This window comes from Moschus berezovskii, chromosome 3 (genome assembly GCF_049115385.1).
Source record: "Moschus berezovskii isolate FMDL1 chromosome 3, NW_MosBer_1.0, whole genome shotgun sequence".
Classification (NCBI taxonomy): Eukaryota; Metazoa; Chordata; class Mammalia; order Artiodactyla; family Moschidae; genus Moschus; species Moschus berezovskii.
This window is the reverse complement of record NC_142462.1, coordinates 116136817-116156907: the sequence shown is the minus strand read 5'-3', so window position 1 is coordinate 116156907 and position 20091 is coordinate 116136817. Positions and strand designations below refer to the sequence as shown.

At 40.7% G+C, this 20091-nt stretch overlaps 1 protein-coding gene across 1 annotated transcript; it reads right to left on the bottom strand.

Annotated features, from left to right (window-relative positions):
- Window positions 1-1419: 1419 nt before the first annotated feature.
- LOC129552731 (prolactin-inducible protein homolog) lies at window positions 1420-7437 on the bottom strand. Its single transcript, XM_055421408.2, has 4 exons — window positions 7282-7437; window positions 4978-5080; window positions 1921-2038; window positions 1420-1618 (listed from the first exon to the last, which is right to left on the bottom strand). The coding sequence occupies exons 1-4, from the start codon at window positions 7374-7376 to the stop codon at window positions 1494-1496; spliced, it is 441 nt and encodes a 146-aa protein (XP_055277383.1). The 5' UTR covers window positions 7377-7437; the 3' UTR covers window positions 1420-1493.
- Window positions 7438-20091: the final 12654 nt, after the last annotated feature.

Sequence of the window (20091 nt, the reverse complement as noted above, 5' to 3'; positions counted from 1 at the left end):
TTCACTCAAACTCATGTCTATTGAGTCGGTGATGCCATCCAGCCATCTCATTCTCTGTCTTCCCCTTCTCCTCCAGCCCTCAATCCCTCCCAGCATCTGAGTCTTTTCCAGTGAGTCAACTTTTCAAATGAGGTGGCCAAAGTATTGGAGTTTCAACTTTGGCATCAGTCCTTCCAATGAACACCCAGGATTGATCTCCTTTAAAATGGACTGGTTGGATCTCCTTGCAGTCCAAGGGATTCTCAAGAGTCTTCTCCAACACCACAGTTCAAAAGCATCAATTCTTCAGCGATCAGCTTTCTTCACAGTCCAACTCTTATATCCATACATGACCACTGGAAAAACCATAGCCTTGACTAGATGGACCTTTGTTGGCAAAGTAATATCTCTGCTTTTTAATATGCTATCTATATTGGTCATAACTTTCCTTCCAAGAAGTAAGCATCTTTTAATTTCATGGCTGCAATCTGATTACTAGACCCATCTAATATCTCCTTAGATCAATGGAATCTTTCTTCTTTTATATGAAAGAGTTTCCAGTACAGGCACATGATCAAGATATGTATTGATTTTTCATTACTTTCATTATCAGGAAACTCTTGACCCTATGGTATGCTACACAAAGCTCATACATAAGCATTAAGGAAATTACTCGGGAGTCACACTCTTTAGGGAGTATGGTGATGTCCTTCAAGATGTGCATGTAGTCTGAAATAATGGTTCTTCAGTAGTTCTTTTTATATGATAGCTAAAATAGATTGCCCTAGAAGCCCACAAATCAAAAATGGTCTTTCTTACTGTCACTTCTGGTTATGGAAGTGTTGGGTCAGAAGGTAGGTACATAAATAATTTAAGTACTAGTAGTTCTCCAGATGGCCACATGTTACACACTCCCACTTGGAGCTCTGAATAGTTCCCTGTGACCCTTCAATCCCTGCTTATAGTAGGTATCTCCTTGATTTCTGAGTTTGCCTTACTGTGATGAAAGAACTTGGGCACAGAGACGGTACATCCTGCATAGGAACCCAGCTCATGTGAGCTCGTGTGAATCTTTTCCTTGCTATCAGTTGAAGAGGAGCAAGATGTAATAATTTAGAGCTTCAGATTCGTTGAACTTTCAGATAACTGGGAGAGACAGCTGGATGCACCTGGACTGAAATAACAGGGAAACTTAGAACCGTTGGTCACTTCTGTCCTTAATTTGTATCACTAGGGACAATTCTCTCTCTCTGGACATTTCCTCTCCTGAGTCAAATGGTGAGAATAGTTCCTATCTTCTTTTTCTCATCATTGGCTAGGGAGTGGATACTCACATAATCATACCTGAGAAGTTTTCTTAAAAATACTGGTTCCTTAGGACCCAGGGATGTCTGAGCAGACACAGTTCTGAGTTTTGGGGAAAGAACACAGATAGGACAGTGAGAAGTCAGTAGGAAGTTTATTTTCCAGTCTAAACAGATGCCCACAAACTCAGAAATGGCAGATTTTCCAGATCAGAGTGTTATAATGACATCACGTGTGATAGCAATTTCATAAACAGGGGTGGAGATATTCACACCAGGAGGGCATATATTCTCCTCTGACACAACTTGAGCCTTCCCTGTTATGATCCCATTTTCTGGAGAGAAGAAGCAAAGCTGTGTCAGGCAACTGGACTCCACATAAAGCCATCCTATCCTGCCTTTTACTGTGTCTGATGCTTGGCCCCGTTTCTCAGGCTCACAGCTGTTAGGCGCCTCTCTCCCGTCTGCCGCATCGAATCATCACCCACCCTACCTCTGTGTCTTGTGTTTCCTTCTTACTCCAATACCTTATTCCTTTTGCTTTCTGCCATGTCTCAGTTCCACCTTGACAATTTTCCCTCTCCTCACATTTCCCCTTCTCTAACATGAATGCTCAGCAGGCAATTTCTTCACTTACCAGGTGCTTCTATCTCCCAAAAGAATCTTCTTGTACTAATACCACACAGACAGCTGGTAAAACGAAAATTACCGTAAAGAAAAAAGACCGTGTCAGAGACCTCCAATGTGTTTTTAACCTGAAGAGAAGAGGATGAGAAAGGGTTAATGAGAGTTGACCTGGCTGAGGCAGTCCTGGAGTGACCATTAAGCAAAGTGAACATTTTCGAGGCCTACACTGAAGGGGGTTCCAGGGGTTTCCCCCAGACATCACCAGTTAATATATTCAGGGCCAGACTTGACCTTAATGAACTTTTGGTAATTCTCTTTTTCGGCTCTGTTGACTTTTAACCTGAATTATTAAAAAGATGTCTTCTTGGATGTGGTGAATGTCAAAGTTTTAAAGTTGGGTTTGAAGGTATCCTCAGATACCACACTTGTTTCTGTCCCCTGGTGTGGGAGTCAACCCACCTTGAGGGTCTGGCTAGCATTTAACTCATCAACTGATGTGTGAAATGTTCTTTGTTTTGAGGAATGGGCGAGTAAGGGGGTCACCATGGTTGGACTGTGTTTAGTTCTGGACTGAAGTTCCCAAACTGGAGTAGGCAGGAAATGATTTCAGTGAACTTGTCTTCCGTCTGGTGAACCAAGATGGTCACGGAGATTGGAAACATTATTTTGTCTGCTCTGATGTGGTGGTGAAAAAGCTCACCAAACAAATACAACAGGGTTTATTGTCCCAAGTATCCTGCTTTCCAGCTTTGTGATGTGGCATTTATCCCTCTGAGCTTCTCATTTTACTTCTATGAGATGGAGGTGTTGATACTTACATATCTAATCTGTGAGTCCACAGGTTTCTGTGTTTTGTGTGTGGTAAAGAGCTTTATTGGAGAAGGAAATGGCAACCCACTCCAGTGTTCTTGCCTGGAGAATCCCAGGGACGGGGGAGCCTGGTGGGCTTCCATCTATGGCATCACACAGAGTCGGACACGACTGAAGTGACTTAGCTTAGCAGCAAAGAGCTTTATAAAGGTAAGGTACTATGTGTATTGTACAAATAATACACACTTGGAGTCTGAAAGCACTTGGGCAACTAGTACTTGGTGCCTGATTTCCTCCCCAAATAGGATTATAAAACCTTTACTCAGATACAAACTCTAAGGAATGACTGAGATTCTCAGATGGGAGAAGAAATCTGCTGAAGTAATACCTGAGACAAGAAAGTACCAAAAGCTTCCTGAAAAAAGCTTCAGAGATGAACTCTGGAAAAGGCATGCTCAACAGCATTTGTTGCATCATTTATATTTTAATAAATATCAGATACTGTATGTAATTCATAGGGTTTTTGGTCACTGTGCAACTTTCCCATCTGTTTGTATCTGTTTCCTAAAACCCCTAAGGAGGCCTTGAAGGAACTGGGGGTTGCTATCAAATATGGAGAAGCGAGAGGTCTAGGATCTGACATGAAGAGTCATTGAAGCCAGCAGGGAAAGGTATTGGAGGTAGGGACTGGGAAAGCCAGTTCTGGTCTGACAGGCAGTCTCCGGTCTGTGAGGGAGACCATGATTGCCTCATTGTTGCAGCTTCTCTCTCATCTGCCATGGCCTCCTGAGCATAGTCTCCCTCAAGCTCATCACTTCACAGGATGGTGGTGGGGACGTGGATGGCTCACTTCCAAGAAGCTCCTTCCTCGTTGACGCTCAGTCTTATCCATCTTTGTTTTTATCCCCACTCTTACTGCTTTTCTTTCTTCTCTCTTCTCTTCCTCTGGTGAAGTGAAGTATCCTGACATGCTTTTAATCCTCCACTAATTTATTCTCTGTATACTATCAATTCATTTTTTTAAAAGTTTTTATTATGGTAAAAGTCACATAATATAAAACATACTATTTTAGCCATACTTCACAATACAGTTCAGTGGCACTAAGTACATTCACACTGTTATGCAACTGTCACCATCATTCATCTTTCAATTTTTCACCTTCCTAAACTGATACTCATGACTATTCCAGTGGTCATGTATGGATGTGAGAGTTGGACCATAAGGAAAGCTGACTGTCAAAGAATTGATGCTTTTGAACAGTGGTGTTGGAGAAGACTCTTGGAGAGTCCCTTGGACAGCAGGGAGATCAAACCAGTCAATCCGAAAGGAAATTAGTCCTGAATATTCATTGGAAGGACTGATGCTGAAGCTCTAATACTTTGGCCACCTGATGCAATGAACTGACTCATTGGAAAAGACCCTGATGCTGGGAAAGATTGAAGGCAGGAGGAGAAGGGAGTGGCAGAGGCTAAGATGGTTGGATGGCATCACCAACTCGATGGACATGAGTTTGAGTAAGCTCTGGGAGTTGGTGATGGACAGGGAATCCTGGTGTGCTGCTGTCCATGGGGTTGCAAAGAATCGGACACAACTGAGCGACTGAACTGAACTGAACTAAAACTGATACTCTATCCCTAATACCAGACCACCCTACCTGACTCCTAATAAACCTGTCCGCAGGACAAGAAACAACAGTTAGAACTGGACATGGAAGAATGTACTGGTTCAAAATTGGGAAAGGAGTACATCAAGGCTATATATTGTCATCCTGCTTACTTAAATTATATGCAGAGTATATCATGCAAAATGCCAGGCTGGATGACTCACAAGCTGGAATTAGTAGTGCCGGGAGAAATATCAACAACCTCAGATATGCAGATGATACCACTTTAATGGCAGAATTCAAAGAGGAACTAAACAGCCTCTTGCTAAAGGTGAAAGAGGAGAATGAAAAAACTGGCTCAAAACTCAACATTCAAAAAACTGAGGTCATGGTATCTGGTCCCATCACTTCATGGCAAAAGTAGAAACAGTGACATTTTATTTTCTTAAGCTTCAAAATCACTGCCTTAAAATGGACATAATAATACACATATTCCAAACAGGGTTGCTCTGAAGTTCAAGGCAAAAGCATTTGTAGGTGACTTCTTTATAAGATAATGTTTCACTTCATATCATTAGTGATGACTGAAGTTGTTTAGGAGGGAATTTCTCTTTTTCCTCCCCACTTACCATAACCTCCAGTTCTTCACTTACCACTATGCATTGAGATATGAGATTTGAAACTGCAAGTGTTATCACATAGCCCGTTGAGTTGTCAATTTGAGAAGTTGTCAGATTTGCTGAGATTACATTCTGTCTAGATATGGCAAAAGAGGCAGAAATCCAAAGTCAGATCAAAGTCCAGGATTGAGGTAGCCTGGGAGGTAATATGGAAACAGGAGAGGCAGAGAGAGCAGGGGGATGAAAGGAGTAAGGAAGATACAGAGGCATCACTGCCATCACTCCTAAGGATCTACTTTGCATGACCCGCACCTGCAGTCTCTCTGTGTCCAGCCAAGACACACCTATTTGGATGTGCATGCGTGCTAAGTTGCTTCAGTCATGTCTGACTCTTTGCAACCACATGGACTGTAGCCCACCAGTCTCCTCTGTCCAAGGGATTCTCCAGGCAAGAGTACTGGAGTGGGTCACCATTCCCTTCTCCAGGGGATCTTCCCAACCCAGGGATTGAACCCACACTAGCACCACCTAGGAAGTCTACTTATTTGGATACCTAGAAATCAACATAGGATATTTACATTTTGGTTTTTTTCTGTCAACTAATGAGGGCAGAGATGTGGGCTGAAAGAGCTGGTTTCCCTTCATTAAAAATTCCTGACTGAATCGCAGCGGTTCTATTTGAGGTAGAAGTGATTTGATTGCACGGTTTATTTTAGCTTATGATGCGCTTCCTTCCATTTTTCTTGTGAAATCATCCCATAATCCAGGGAAACTCCTTCTCCTCCACTAGTGGAAGGATATGAAGCTCTAAGAATCTGAAATATTTATTATATCAATGAATTAAGTTTTAATAGGATTCATTTAGCTCAGCTTTGTTCATCAACCTACTGTTCCTCAGGCCTAAATTGAGGGGAACCTGGAAGTACTACTTAGTTAGCCTAAAAGAATTGACTCCCAATATACCCCGCATGGGCTTCCCGGGTAGTGCTAGTACTAAAGAACTCACCAGTCAATGCAGGAGGCATAAGAAACATGGGTTTGATCCCTGGGTTGGGAAGATAACCTGGAGGAGGGCATGGCAATCATCCCAGTATTCTTTCCTAGAGAATCCCTTGGACAGAGGAGACTGATGGTCTATAATCCACGTGGTAAGGAATACACCTGTAATGCAGGAGACCCCGGTTCAATTCCTGGGTCAGGAAGATCCTCTGGAGAAGGGATAGGCTACCCACTCCAGTATTCTTGGGCTTCCCTTGTGGCTCAGCTGGTAAAGAATCTGCCTGCAATGTGGAAGACCTGGGTTCGATCCCTGGGTTGGGAAGATCCCCTGGAGAAGGGAAAGGCTACCCACTTCAGTATTCTGGTCTGGAGAATTCCGTGGACTGCATAGGCCATGGGGTCACAAAGAGTCGGACACAACTGAGCGACTTTCACTTTCGTCCATGGGGTCGCAGGGAGTTGGAGACAACTGAAGCAACTTGGCATGCACCACCCCCCACACACATACCCCAAACACAGCCTCTGCCCTCTTTGCCTCTCTTCCCCTTGGAGAAATCCCCAAACTTCTCAGGAATCCTTCTATCAGAATTTCCAAGGCTCCATTCCTGTCTGTTAAATCGCCTTTCTCTACATTCTGTTACGGGCCTGTGTTTCCTTAGGCCTTCCTGACTTCTTTCTGAAACTCAGTGCCCTCCTCTTCGCAAATACATAGTCCCCTTTCAATGCCTCTCCATCTACGAATGATAGAACTGGAGACCACTCTTGTTACATCATGGCTCTGCATATAGGAACAGGTCCAGGGAAAGGCAGGATCGCAGAGCTTGCTTCTCCTGTTCCTTGATTAGAGAACCATGCTCAGATCTCATGCTCCTCATACACCATGTATGAGGAGGACCATATAAAGAAGACGAGACTGTTGCCAATGAAATGACAAGGATTATCTCGGCTGGTGGATCAGAACAGCCCTTTTTATTGAGTAGTGACCAGGGACATGGCCCTTCTTGTACGGCTCAAACATCTTATTCAAAGTTTAACCCACAGCTATAGACCAAGCTCAGATTCCTGCCTATGTTTCTCTTTTGTGGCAAAAGGAGAGACTGATAAAAGGATAAAAAACTGAGTTAAAACACAAAGTAGCTGCAGGTTATGGATTCGGTGAACTCTCCAACAGGTTCTGAACAGGGAGAAAGTGAGACATGAGACACAAATAGTGAGGACTCCCAGGATGGTCCTCTTGGAGCAGGAAAATAATATTTAGGTGCATAATGTGGGTTTCTGGGTTGGCAAAAGTGTCGTTCATGGAAGATTCTCTGTAGGGAGGAAAAATAGATGACTTACATTTGTCCTTGAGCTGTGCCAGTCCACAGTGTCAGGCAGAGACCCAGGAGAAGGGCAGCAGGGCTGGTCTTGAGGAGAAGCTGAAGAGCACGCATGCTGGAGGAATTTGGTGCCCAAGAAGACCGTTCCCAGGGAGCAGGATGGTTCTTTATGACTCTAGCAGAATGACCCTGGAGCTACTGGGACAGGTTCACTTGGCCAAAATCATCACACCTGAGGGATTTCCCTCATTGTTAACTTTTTCTTATCGTGTGTGAGAAAGGTCAATGTTTAGTTGGAACTTAAGAAGAGAGAGGAAGGAATGAATTGGACCATTTCCATTTGTTTTTCAACATTGAAGTGTTCCTGGTTCATTAAGATAGATCCTGCCTTAACTGTTTTAAACAGGATTCTTTCCTTTTCTAAGTCCTACTTCCTAATCCTTGCTTTAAGTGTAAGGATCCATGAGGTGTCCTTTCCCTTTGTCCTGTGTGTGACCCGTGTCTTGTCTTCCTCTCAACGCCTTAGCCCTAAACTTTGCTATAGATTTTAGATGTAGAGTGGATGCCATGAAACTAATGTCCCTACTCCTATCTTCTCTGATTTGCATTTTTGGTTCAGTGAATCATCTCTGGGTATAAAGTATGTTTAAAGAGAATGTAATCCATGGGCATGGAAAAACTCAGATGAGACTAGGGGAGACCAGATATACATGGTGTGCATTTCTTTTTTAAAAAAAATTAATTAACTTATTTTAATTGGAGGCTAATTACTTTACAATATGATAGTGGTTTTCACCATACATTGACATGAATCAGCCATGGGTATACATGTGTATTTCTTATGATACTGCCAACAAGCAAGAAGCTGGATAAAATGCCTTTTTGTGATTGGATTGGTTTGTTCAGTTCAGTTCAGTTCAGTTCAGTCGCTCAGTCGTGTTCAACTCTCCACGACCCTATGAATCACAGCACGCCAGGCTTCCCTGTACATCACCAACTCCCGGAGTTCACTCAAACTCATGTCCACAGAGTCGGTGATGCCATCCAGCCATCTCATTCTCTGTCGGCCCCTTCTCCTCCCGCCCCCAACCTTTCCCAGCATCAGAGTCTTTTCCAGTGAGTCAACTGGTCGCATGAGGTGGCCAAAGTATTGCAGTTTCAGCTTTAGCATCAGTCCTTCCAATGAACACCCAGGATTGATCTCCTTTAGAATGGACTGGTTGGATCTCCTTGCAGACCAAGGGACTCTCAAGAGTCTTCTCCAACACCACAGTTCAAAAGCATCAATTCTTCGGCGATCAGCTTTCTTCACAGTCCAACTCTCACATCCATACATTGGTTTGTTAGGAGCCTTAAATTCACATTACCTTTGTGGATGCTGCTCTCCTGAAGTGTCTCAGAAAAAGTCCTGTCATCCCAGTTCTATGCTTCTCTAGCTTCAGTTACTGCTCTGTCTGTTCTAATTGCAAGAAATAAAGTTGTAAGGATAGATTTTTAAAAAGCCCATTTTGAAGGACTTTTATGATCATCTCTAATTATCTACAGGAGAAAATGGTATCTGAGGAAACAGAATTAGGGTGACTAGGGAACACATGGAAATGTGAGAACCATGGGAAAGCTGAGGGTCTTTGCATCAGATGGGGAGGTAAAGTCCAAGAGTAAATGAGTTGGGGCAGCTGAGAGTGCTTCACTCTTACTCCTAAAGGGTATCTCAGAGAACTAGAGTGCTGAAGCTAAGCATGACCTTGAGATGCCTAAAGTCTAGAGCAAGACCAGGGAAGGTTGCTTTCATTCTTCATTTGTATTTTATGCAATATTGTCTATGAATCAGGAGGGGCTTCTCTCTAGCTCCAGGAGCTTTCCAGCAGGTCTTCTGCTGACTGGGTCACTATGCCTTTCGTCTCTGTTTTCTCTCTTGTTCAGTCTCTAAGATGTAGCCGACTCTTTGACCCTATGAACTGCAGCATGTCAGGCTTCCCTGTCCTTCACTATCTCCCAGAGTTTGTCCATCCTCCTGTCCATTGAGTCAGTAATGCCATCCAACCATCTCATGCATTTCCTTCTCCAGAGGGTCTTCCCAGCCCAGGGATCGAACCTGCATCTCCTGTGTCTCCTGCATTGCAGGCCAGTTCTTTACACACTGAGCCATCGGGGAAGCCCATCTCATCCTCGGTTGCCCCCTTTTCTTCCTGCCCTCAGTCTTTCCCAGAATCAGGGTCTTTTCCAGTGAGTCAGCTCTTCTCATCAGGTGGCCAAAGTAATGCAACTTCAGCTTTAGCATTGGTCCATCCAATGAATATTCAGGGTTGATTTCCTGTGGATTGACTAGTTTGATCTCCCTGCTGTCCAAGGGACTCTCAAGAGTCTTCTCCAGCACCACAATTTGAAGGCATCAATTTTTTTGGTGCTCAGGCTTTTTTATGGTCCATCTCTCATATCCATACATGACTACGGGAAAAATGATAGTTTTGATTATAAGAAACTTTTTTTTTGGCAAAGTGATGTCTGCTTTTTAATATGCTGTTTGTCATAGCTTTTATTCCAAGGAGTAAGCATCTTTTAATTCCATGGCTGCAGTCACCATTTGCAGTGATTTTGGAGCCTAAGCAAATAAAATCTGTCACTGTTTCCAATTTTCCTGTCTATTTGCCATGAAGTAATGGTCGCCAAGAGTCGGTCACGACTGAGCGACTGAACTGAACTGAGTGGGACCAGATGCCATGATGTTAGTTTTTTGAATATTGAGTTTTCAGCTAGCCTTTTCACTCTCCTCTTGCACCCTCATCAAGAGGCGCTGCAGTTCCTCTTTGTCTTCTGCCATTAGAGTGATGTCTTCTACATATTTGACGTTGTTTCTACCTCTCCCGAAATCTTGACTCCAGGTTGTGATTCATTCAGCCCAGCATATCACATGATGTACTCCACATAGAAATTAAAATAGCAGCGTGACAATGTACAGCCTTGACATACTCCTTTCCCAATTTTGAAGCAGTCCATTGTTTCATGTTCGGTTATAATTGTTGCTTCTTGACCTGCATATAGATTTCTCAAAGACAGGTAAGGTGGTCTGGGATTCCCATCTCTTTAATACTTTTCCACAGTTTGTTGTGATTCACACAGTCAAAGTCTTTAGCATAGTCAATGAAATCAAGCTGTACATCTGGAAGTTCACATGCTATGGAAGCCTAGCTTGAAGGATCGTGAGTATAAGCTTGCTAGCATGTGAAGTGAGTGCAATTGTACAATAGTTTGAACATTCTTTGGCATTTCCTGTCTTTGGGATTGGAATAAAAAGCAACCTCTTCCAGTCCTGTGACCGGAAAACACTGCTGAGTTTTCCAGATTCGCTGGCATTTTGAGTGCAGCAGTTTCACAGCATCATCTTTTAGGATTTGAAATAGCTCAGCTGGAATTCCATCATCTCCACTAGCTTTGTTAGTATTAATGCCTCCTGAGGCCCACTTGACATCACACTCCAGGATGTCTGGCTCTGGGTGAGTGATCACACCATTGCGGTTATACAGGTCATTAAGACCCCTTTCTTCTCTAGTCATTAAATTTATTTTTTTTCCTATTCCCTTCCCTTCCAATAATTTATTATTTATTAAAATGTTACTTTTCAACTCAATAATAGATGCTCAGGGTAAAAACAATAAAAATTAAATAAAGGACACACATTGACATTTAAAGCTTCAACTCACTTATCACTCTTACTTTTTAGAGAAACACTTTTATTAGTTTTGTGTATCCTTCTAGTGTTTCTTTAAGCTACTGAATTATTAAGCAGTATTACTCTGTTCCTAATTTTCTGACACAAAATTTATCACACACTGCTTTGCCTTTCTGTTTCTGTTTAACACTATGATATGGAGACCTTTCACTATAGAATGTAAAACGTCCTTCATTATATGTACAGCTGTGCATTTAGTTGTGCTTACAAACCATAATTTATTTTATTATCTTTTTTACTGATAGAGAGTATGTTACTTTCCAAATTTTTACTTTTACAAATAGTGTTGTAATCAATAACAATTTCATTAACAATTTTGAATTCTTTAGGTTTTTCTGTAGGGTAAATTCCAAAAAGTATGCTGTATCAAAGAGAAATACATTTGTAAACTTGGCAGGTATTGCAGAATTTTCCTAAAAGTATATCTGCTGTGTCAAAGAGAAGTACATTTGTAAACTTGGCGGGTATTGTAGAATTTTTCTGCATAGTGGTGTACTATATTTGCATATCAATCAGAAATGTTAGAAAATGTCTTTTCTTCCACAGTCTCACCAACCAAAAGTGTTGTCAATATTTTTACATTTTATCAATTAGACAGGTGAAAATATTATCCCATTGTAGTTTAAATTTTCATTGTTCTCATGAAGAGTGAAGTCAAGTACCTTTTGATAGGCTTATGTGATATATGTGTATATATATATATATATATTTGTATTTTTCCTCTTTCAACCAGATTTTTTCTTCTGAAGTTAGTTTTAACAACCTATTTGGCAACAGAAATATTTGATTTAAATCAATATTGTAATTTTTACATAGTATTTTTTCAAGTTTATATATATATGTAACTATTTTTGTTGCTTCAAAAGCAACAAAGGTTACTACCTTTAAGGTTACTACCTTTTTTCTTTACAATGTACCTTAAGAAACTTTGTAAGATTTTAAAGTTTTAAGTACTTATATATCATTTATAGATAAATTATGTAAGGAACAAAGAAAATGAACAATCTGAAAACCAATGAGTTAAAACATTGTATCAGTTGAAGTAGATAATTTGAATACAAGTTTTCCTTAAAAACTCTTTGTATTTAAATATACTTCGGGAGATCAATCCTGGATGTTCATTGGAAGGACTGATGCTAAAGCTGAAACTGCAATGCTTTGGCCACCTCATGTGACGAGTTGACTCACTGGAAAAGACTCTGATGCTGGGAAAGGTTGGGGGCGGGAGGAGAAGGGGACGACAGAGAATGAGATGGCTGGATGGCATCACCGACTCTGTGGACATGAGTTTGAGTGAACTCCGGGAGTTGGTGATGGACAAGGTGGCCTGGCGTGCTGTGATTCATGGGGTTGCAGAGAGTCGGACACGACTGAGCGACTGAACTGAACTGAATGGTTTTACTAATATAAAATTCTGGATTGGCAGTTTATCTTTTAGAATTTTGAAGATATTGTACCACATTTTCCTGGCTTCCGCTGTTTCTGTTTTAAAGTCAGCTATTATTCTTATTGTTAGGCATTTGAAGTTTAAATGCCTTTTTTCCCCCTTGACTTCACTTTAAATGTTCTCTTTATCTCTGGTTCTCAGTAGGCCCACATGATAATTAACTGAATGTGATTTTCTTTGCATTTATCCTGGCTAAAGTTCTAGTTTTCTGTATTTGAGATTTGATGTCTTTTGTCAGGTTTGGAACATTCTGCTGCTAAGTCACTTCAGTCGTGTCCGACTCTGTGTGACCCCATAGACGGAAGCCCACCAGGCTCCCCCGTCCCTGGGATTCTCCAGGCAAGAACACTGGAGTGGGTTGCCATTCCCTTCTCCATTGGAACATTCTAAGCCATTATATATTAAATATTACTTCTTTTCTGTTCACTGTCTCTTCTCCTTCTGAGCCTCTTATCCTATTCTTCATCATATCCCATTTGCCTTTTATTGTCTTTTTTTATATTATCCATCTTTCTCTGTAATTCACTGTAATTTTTTCCAATTTATTTCAGTTTCACAAATTTCCCCTTACCTATTCATTGCATTTTTTATTTATTGTCATTTTCACTTCTAGAATTTTTATTGGCTTCTCTTTTTGAGGAGTCACTTTATTTTGACATAGATTCAAAGTACAAAAGAATATAACTTGAACAGTAGAAGTCATTTATACCTTAAATCCTTCATCTCACAATCTCTGATGGTCACAGTAATTAATTCCTTACAAATACTTACAGATGGTTCCCATAAACCTATTTTTCCTTGACCATTAACCCTGAAATTAAGTCATCATAACCATCTTATGAACTGATTCTTATCCTATTTATTGTCATTAATTCATCCAATATTCCTTGCTGCATTCCTACTAGTTTTATCTCTTGGATTTAGAAAAAATTTCTTTCTCATATTTAAGATTTTACTTGGTTTTTTTTCTCTCCAGGCCTCCCCACCTCCAAATGCTATTACATGTTGTTATTCCAAAATGGGTAAATACATTTTGCTATGACTCTCAAAAATAAAATTTCCTTCATAAGTTATTCCTATTGCATCCACTCAATAAACTTTCTCCTGAAGTGGAGAATTTCTGGCTAGGAGGTTTAGGAAGCAAAATGAAAACGTAGGCTAAAACCAGCTATTACAATTTGGAAGCAGAACTATCATTTTAAAAAAAATTCAGTTATCCCCTGGGTATCCATCTGTACATCTTAATTCACATAATTAAACAAAAACATTTATTCAGTGTGTATTATGTTTAGGAACATTTTAAGGCCTTGAATTTTTTCTAAAAGTATGAAAACCTATTGAGCTGACAACCGTGATTCAGAATGTAAATTTCTTTGTTTATTTTGGTCAACTGGAAGAACAGTCAATTTCCTCCTTTGTTTTTAAAAGACAGACATAGCCTCCAATCTGGAACAAAATAAAAGTGAATGTGCCAAAGCTTTTGAAGTAATTTACATATTATGAATCTGTTAGTGGCAAAGTAAGCTACACAAAGCAAATTGAGGATGACTCATGTCAATCAGCAAATCTGCTATGCCGGGAAAGCACACTGTGGGGGAAACTCAGAGACATGCATTTCTCAATCTAGATTTACAAAACAAGGGCAAAGTTTCTAATAATTAAAGCGAACATAGAGTTATGTATACAATGGCAAAGGCCAAGGGCAAGGAGAGGTCAATGATAGTTCATGTAAAAGTGCTAATAATCCTATCACGTATGAGGAAACAGTTGATTTGCGTGGGAATAGAAGCTACAGTCATAAAAAAGTATAGAGAATTCTTTGGGACAAGTCATATGGTTCTAACTTCACTTCTGTGGCACTCTTCACTACCCATCTCTGAGAGGCAGAATAATGGCTCCTAGAGCATATCCAGTGTCTCCCCTGATTGTCTGGTTGTTACGACTTTTCATTCCAATGCAGTGGGTCCTGCTTTGATCCTTAGCTGGGGAGCTAAGATTCCATATGCCTCCCAGCCAAAAAATCAGAACATAAACAACAGAAGCAATGCTGTAACAAATTCAACAAAGACTTTTAAAAAGTTTTTCAAAAAAGATATTTAAAAAGATATCCAGACCCTAATCCTAGGAAACTGTGGCTGTTACTATATGTGGAAAAGGGACTTTTCAGATGTAATTAAGATATTGGGGTGGAGAGATTATTCTGGATTACCTGTGTGGGCTCCATTTATGTACATGAGTCCTTAAAAGCTGAGAACTATTTTTGGCTGTGGTGAAGGAGGGTGAAGGGAGATCAGTTCAGTTCAGTTCAGTTGCTCAGTTGTGTCCAACTCTTTGCAACCCCATGGACTGCAGCATGCCAGGCTTCCCTGTCCTTCACCATCTCTCGGAGTTTGCTCAAACTCATGTCCATTGAGTCTGGTGTGATGCCATTCAACCATCTCATCCCCTATTGCCTACTTCTTCTCCTGCCCTAAATCTTTCCAGCATCAGGGTCTTTTCCAGTGAGTCAGTTCTTCACATCAGGTGGCCAAAGCATTGGAGTTTCAGCTTCAGCATCAGTCTTTCAATGAATATTCAGGGATGATTTCCTTTAGGATGGACAGGTTTGATCTCCTTTCAGCCCAAGGGACTCTCAAGAGTCTTCTCCAACACACAGTTCAAAAGCATCAATTCTTTGGCGCTCAGCTTTCTTTATGGTCCAGTTCAATGCTATGTACTTCCCTGGTGGCTAAGACGATAAAGCGTCTGTCTATAATGGGGGAGACCTGGGTTCGAGCCCTGGGTTGGGACGATCCCCTGGAGAAGAAAATGGCAATCCACTCCAGTACTCTTGCCTGGAAAATCCCATGGACAGGGGAGCCTGGTAGGCTACAGTCTATGGGGTTGCAAAAGAGTCGGACACTAATGAGTGACTTCACTCTCACTTTTCAATGCTATGTAGAGCAGTTCAATGCTTTGCTTCAAGTTCTAGCTCTTGTCTTTGTGGTTAGATGTTGTTCTGAGACGTAGACAGCTGTGTGTATTCTGACAATTAAAATGAGTTAGGGAATGATTTTTCTCTAGGTCCTCTAACAGGAACACCATCCTCCTGATGCCTTGATTTTAGTGCAATGAGATGTGTTCAGTTTAACTATAAGATAGTATATTGTGTTATTTAAAGTCACTACATTTGTGAGAATTTCTTAGGCCAGCAATAAAAAAATTAATATTTAAGTCTGCTGCTGCTAAGTCACTTCAGTTGTGTCCGACTCTGCGACCCCATAGATGGCAGCCCACTAGGCTCCCCCGTCCCTGGGATTCTCCAGGCAAGAACACTGGAGTGTGTTGCCATTTCCTTCTCCAATGCATGAAAGTGAAAAGGGAAAGTGAAGTTGCTCAGTCGTGTCCGACCCTCAGCGACCCCATGGACTGCAGCCTACCAGGCTCCTCCATCCATGGGATTTTCCAGGCAAGAGTACTGGAGTGGGGTGCCATTGCCTTCTCCGATATTTAAGTCTAGAAACTTTCTAAAAAGCCTGACATCTGTGCTAAGGCAATCTCAATGATATATCTCACTAGACACATACATGTCATCTTGAAAACTGTATCTGATGCCTCTTAGTACTGATTCACGTGTAGACCTTCTCTTAAAACTCTGTCCACTTCTTAATTCATTGATATATTTGCTCATTCATTCATTTACTTTTTTTGTTGCTTCAAATTGTCATTCATTGGAAACCAGTTATGCTCTAGCCGTGGGATAAGTCACCTAAATTTCTTCTCTCAAAAATATTCAGTGCTGAGACTTCCCTGGTGGTTCTGGGTTTATGCGATCCCACTGCAGGGGCCTTGGATTTGATCCCTGGCTGGGGAACCAGTTCCCACATGCCAAAAGTAGGAGTTTTCATGCCACAACAAAGTTCTCACGTGCTTCAATGAAGATTGAAGATCCCATGTGCTTCAAATAAGACCTGGTTCAACCATCAGTTCAGTTCAGTTCAGTCGCTCAGTCGTGTCCAATTCTCCACGACCCCATGAATCACAGCACGCCAGGCCTCCCTGTCCATCACCAACTCCCGGAGTACACTCAAACCCATGTCCACAGAGTCGGTGATGCCATCCAGCCATCTCATTCTCTGTCGGCCCCTTCTCCTCCCGCCCCCAACCTTTCCCAGCATCAGAGTCTTTTCCAGTGTGTCAACTCGTCGCATGAGATGGCCAAAGTATTGCAGTTTCAGCTTTAGCATCAGTCCTTCCAATGAACACCCAGGATCGATCTCCCTTAGAATGGACTGGTTGGATCTCCTTGCAGTCCAAGGGACTCTCAAGAGTCTTCTCCAACACCACAGTTCAAAAGCATCAATTCTTCGGCGATCAGCTTTCTTCACAGTCCAACTCTCACATCCATACATGACCATGGGAAAAACCATAGCCTTGACTAGACAGACCTTAGTTGGCAAAGTAATGTCTCTGCTTTTTAATATATTATCAAGGTTGATCATAACTTTCCTTCCAAGGAGTAAGCATCTTTTAATTTCATGGCTGCAATCAGCATCTGCAGTGATTTTGGAGCCCCCCAAAATAAAGTCTGACACTGTTTCCACTGTTTTTCCATCTATTTCCCATGAAGTGATGGGACCAGATGCCATGATCTTTGTTTTCTGAATGTTGAGCTTCAAGCCAACCTTTTCACTCTCCTCTTTTACTTTCATCAAGAGGCTTTTGAGTTCCTCTTCACTTTCTGCCATAAGGGTGGTGTCATCTGCATATCTGAGGTTATTGATATTTCTCCCAGCAATCTTGATTCCAGCTTGTGCTTCTTCCAGCCCAGCGTTCCTCATGATGTACTCTGCATATAAGTTAAATAAGCAAGGTGACAATATACAGCCTTGATGCACTCCCTTTCTTATTTGGAACCAGTCTGTTGTTCCATGTAAACTTCTGACTGTTGCTTCCTGACCTGCATACAGGTTTCTCAAGAGGCAGGTCAGGTGGTCTGGGATTCCCATCTCTTTCAGAATGTTCCACAGTTTATTGTGATCCACACAGTCGAAGGCTTTGGCATAGTCAATGAAGCAGAAATAGATGTTTTTCTGGAACTCTCTATAAATCAATAAATATTAAGAAATATTATATTCAGTCCTTAGTCTTACCTAATGAGGGTTGATTCCAAAGTTAACTAGTTACTGTAACCATCTGTAGAATCAAAACATTGGTTTTGCCAGTAATCATGTTTGGATGTGAAAGCTGGACCATAAAGAAGACTGAGGACCAAAAAATTGATACCTTTGAATTGTGGTTCTGGAGAGACCCTTGGACAGCAAGATCAAACCAGTTAATCCTAAAGGAAATCAACCCTGGATATCCACAGGAAGGACTGATGCTAAAGTTGAAACTCCAATATTTTGGCCACCTAATGTGAAGAGCTGACTCATTGGAAAAGACCCTGGTGCTGGAAAGATTTAGGGCAGGAGAAGAAGTAGGCTATAGGGGATGAGATGGTTGAATGGCATCACAGACTCAATGGACACGAGTTTGAGCAAACTCCGAGAGATGGTGAAGGACAGGGAAGCTTGGCATGCTGCAGTCCATGGGGATGCAAAGAGTTGGACATGGCTTAGCAACTGAACAACAATAACAAGCTTGCTTCTATATCTTGCTGCAATGAACATTTTGCTTCCCAGGTGGCTCTACTAGTAAAGAACCCGCCTGCCAAAGTAGGAGATGTGGGTTTGATCCCTGGGTCGGGAAGATCCCATGGAGGAGGGCGTGGCAATTCACTCCAGTATTCTTGCCTAGAGAATTCCATGGACGGAGGAGACTGGCAGGCTATAGTCCATAGGGTCACAAAGAATCATCCATGACTGTAGAGACTTAGCATGCCCAATGGTCATAGGGCTGCATGCATACTTTCAAGTTAGTGTTTTTACTTTCTCTGGGTAGATATCTGAAAATGGACTTGCTGAATCATATGATAGTTTGTTATATTAATTTTTTGAGGTTCCTGCATACTGTCTTCCATTTTGGTTGCACCAATCAGATTGGTGTAGATTGGTAGATTTAAATGTAAATTGGTGCCATTGGATGCACCAGTCTACATTTTTACCAACAGTGCGTGACTGTTAACTTTATCCATACCCTTTCCAACACATAATATTTGTTGTTTTCTTGATGACAATCATTCTGACAGATATGAGGTGATATCTTACTGCGTTTCAAATTTGCATTTCCCAGGAAATTAGTGTTGTTGAGAATCTTCTCATATTAGGTATTTCCATGTCTTTTTTTGGAGAAATGTCTATACAGGTACTCTGGATGTTTTCTAAGTTAGATCTTTTTATACTGAGATACATGCTTTTTCTACAAAATTTGGCTTGAATATTAACCCCATTGAATATACCACTTGCAAATATCTTCTTTCATTCAGTAGTTTGCCTTTTCATTTTGCTGTGGTTTCCTTTGTTGTGCAAGACGTTTTTAGTTTGAGGTAATCCTATTTGTTTATTTTTGCTTTTATTTCTATTGCCTGAGCAAACAAATCCAAAAAAAAAAAACCAAGACGGATGTCAAAGACCATTGTGCTTATGTTTTCTTCTAGGAGTTTTATGGTTTCAGGTCTTACATTAGGTCCTTAATCCATTTTGAGTTTATTTTGTATATAAGAAAATGGTCTAGTCTGATTCTTTTGCAAGTAGCTGTCCCGTTTTCCCAGAAATATTTATGGAAGAAGCTGTCTACTCCATTTTATATTTTTGGCTCCTTTGTTGTAGATTAACTGACTACAGAAGAGTGGTTTTACTTACAGGTTCTCTAATCTCTTCTTTTGATCTGTGTGTCTTTTGTTTCCTTTTTATCAGGAGTGCAGTGTTTTATAGTGTAGCTTGTAATCAGTGATCATGATATCTTCAGTTTTATTCTTCTTTCTCAAGATGGCTTTGGCTATTTGGTATCTTTTGTGGCTCCATACAAATTTTAAGATTATTTTTTTCTAATTCCATGAAAAAATGCCTTGGTATGTTGATAGGAATTGCATTTACTCTCTGGATTGTTTTGGGTCATGTGAACATTTTAGTAGTAGTAATTCTTCCAGTTTATAAGCCAAGTATATCTTTTATTTGTGTCATCTTCAGTTACTTTCATCAGCGTTTTATAATTTTTAGAGTATGGATCTTTCACTTCTTTGGTTAAGTTTATTCCTAGGTATTTTATTCTCTTTAGATGCAATTGTCAATGGGATTATTTTTAAAATTTCTGATAGATCATTGTTAGTGTATAGAAACACTATAGCTTTCTGAATATTAATTTTACACACTGTAACTTTGCAGAATTCATGTATTAGTTTTAGTAGATTTTTGGGTGTTTATATGCAGTATCGAGTCTTCTGTAAACACTAACCATTTTCCTTCTTCATTTTCAATTCGAATGCTTCTTATTTTTCTTATCTGAATGCTGTGGTTAGCATTTCCAATACCATGTTAAATAAAAGTGACAAGGGTGGACATCCTTGTCTTGTTCCTGTATTTAGAGAGAAGTCTTTCGGCTTTTCACTGTTGAGTATGATGCTGAGTATGGGTTTGTTATAAATGGCTTTCATTATGTTGAGATATGTTCTCTTTATACCCACTTTGATAAGGGATTTTTTTTAAACCATGAATATATGTTGAATTTTGCTG

What these genes read in the sequence shown, in the direction of transcription:
- LOC129552731 (XM_055421408.2), bottom strand. Translation starts at nt 7,376, where the DNA reads ATGCGTGCTCTTCAGCTTCTCCTCAAGACCAGCCCTGCTGCCCTTCTC. An exon ending in TCATATCTCAATGCATAGTG is followed by an intron (nt 2,039 to 4,977) that starts GTAAGTGAAGAA and finishes TCTTCTCTTCAG; the next exon opens with GTTAAAAACACATTGGAGGT. An exon ending in TTGGGAGATAGAAGCACCTG is followed by an intron (nt 1,619 to 1,920) that starts GTAAGTGAAGAA and finishes TCTTCTCTCCAG; the next exon opens with AAAATGGGATCATAACAGGG.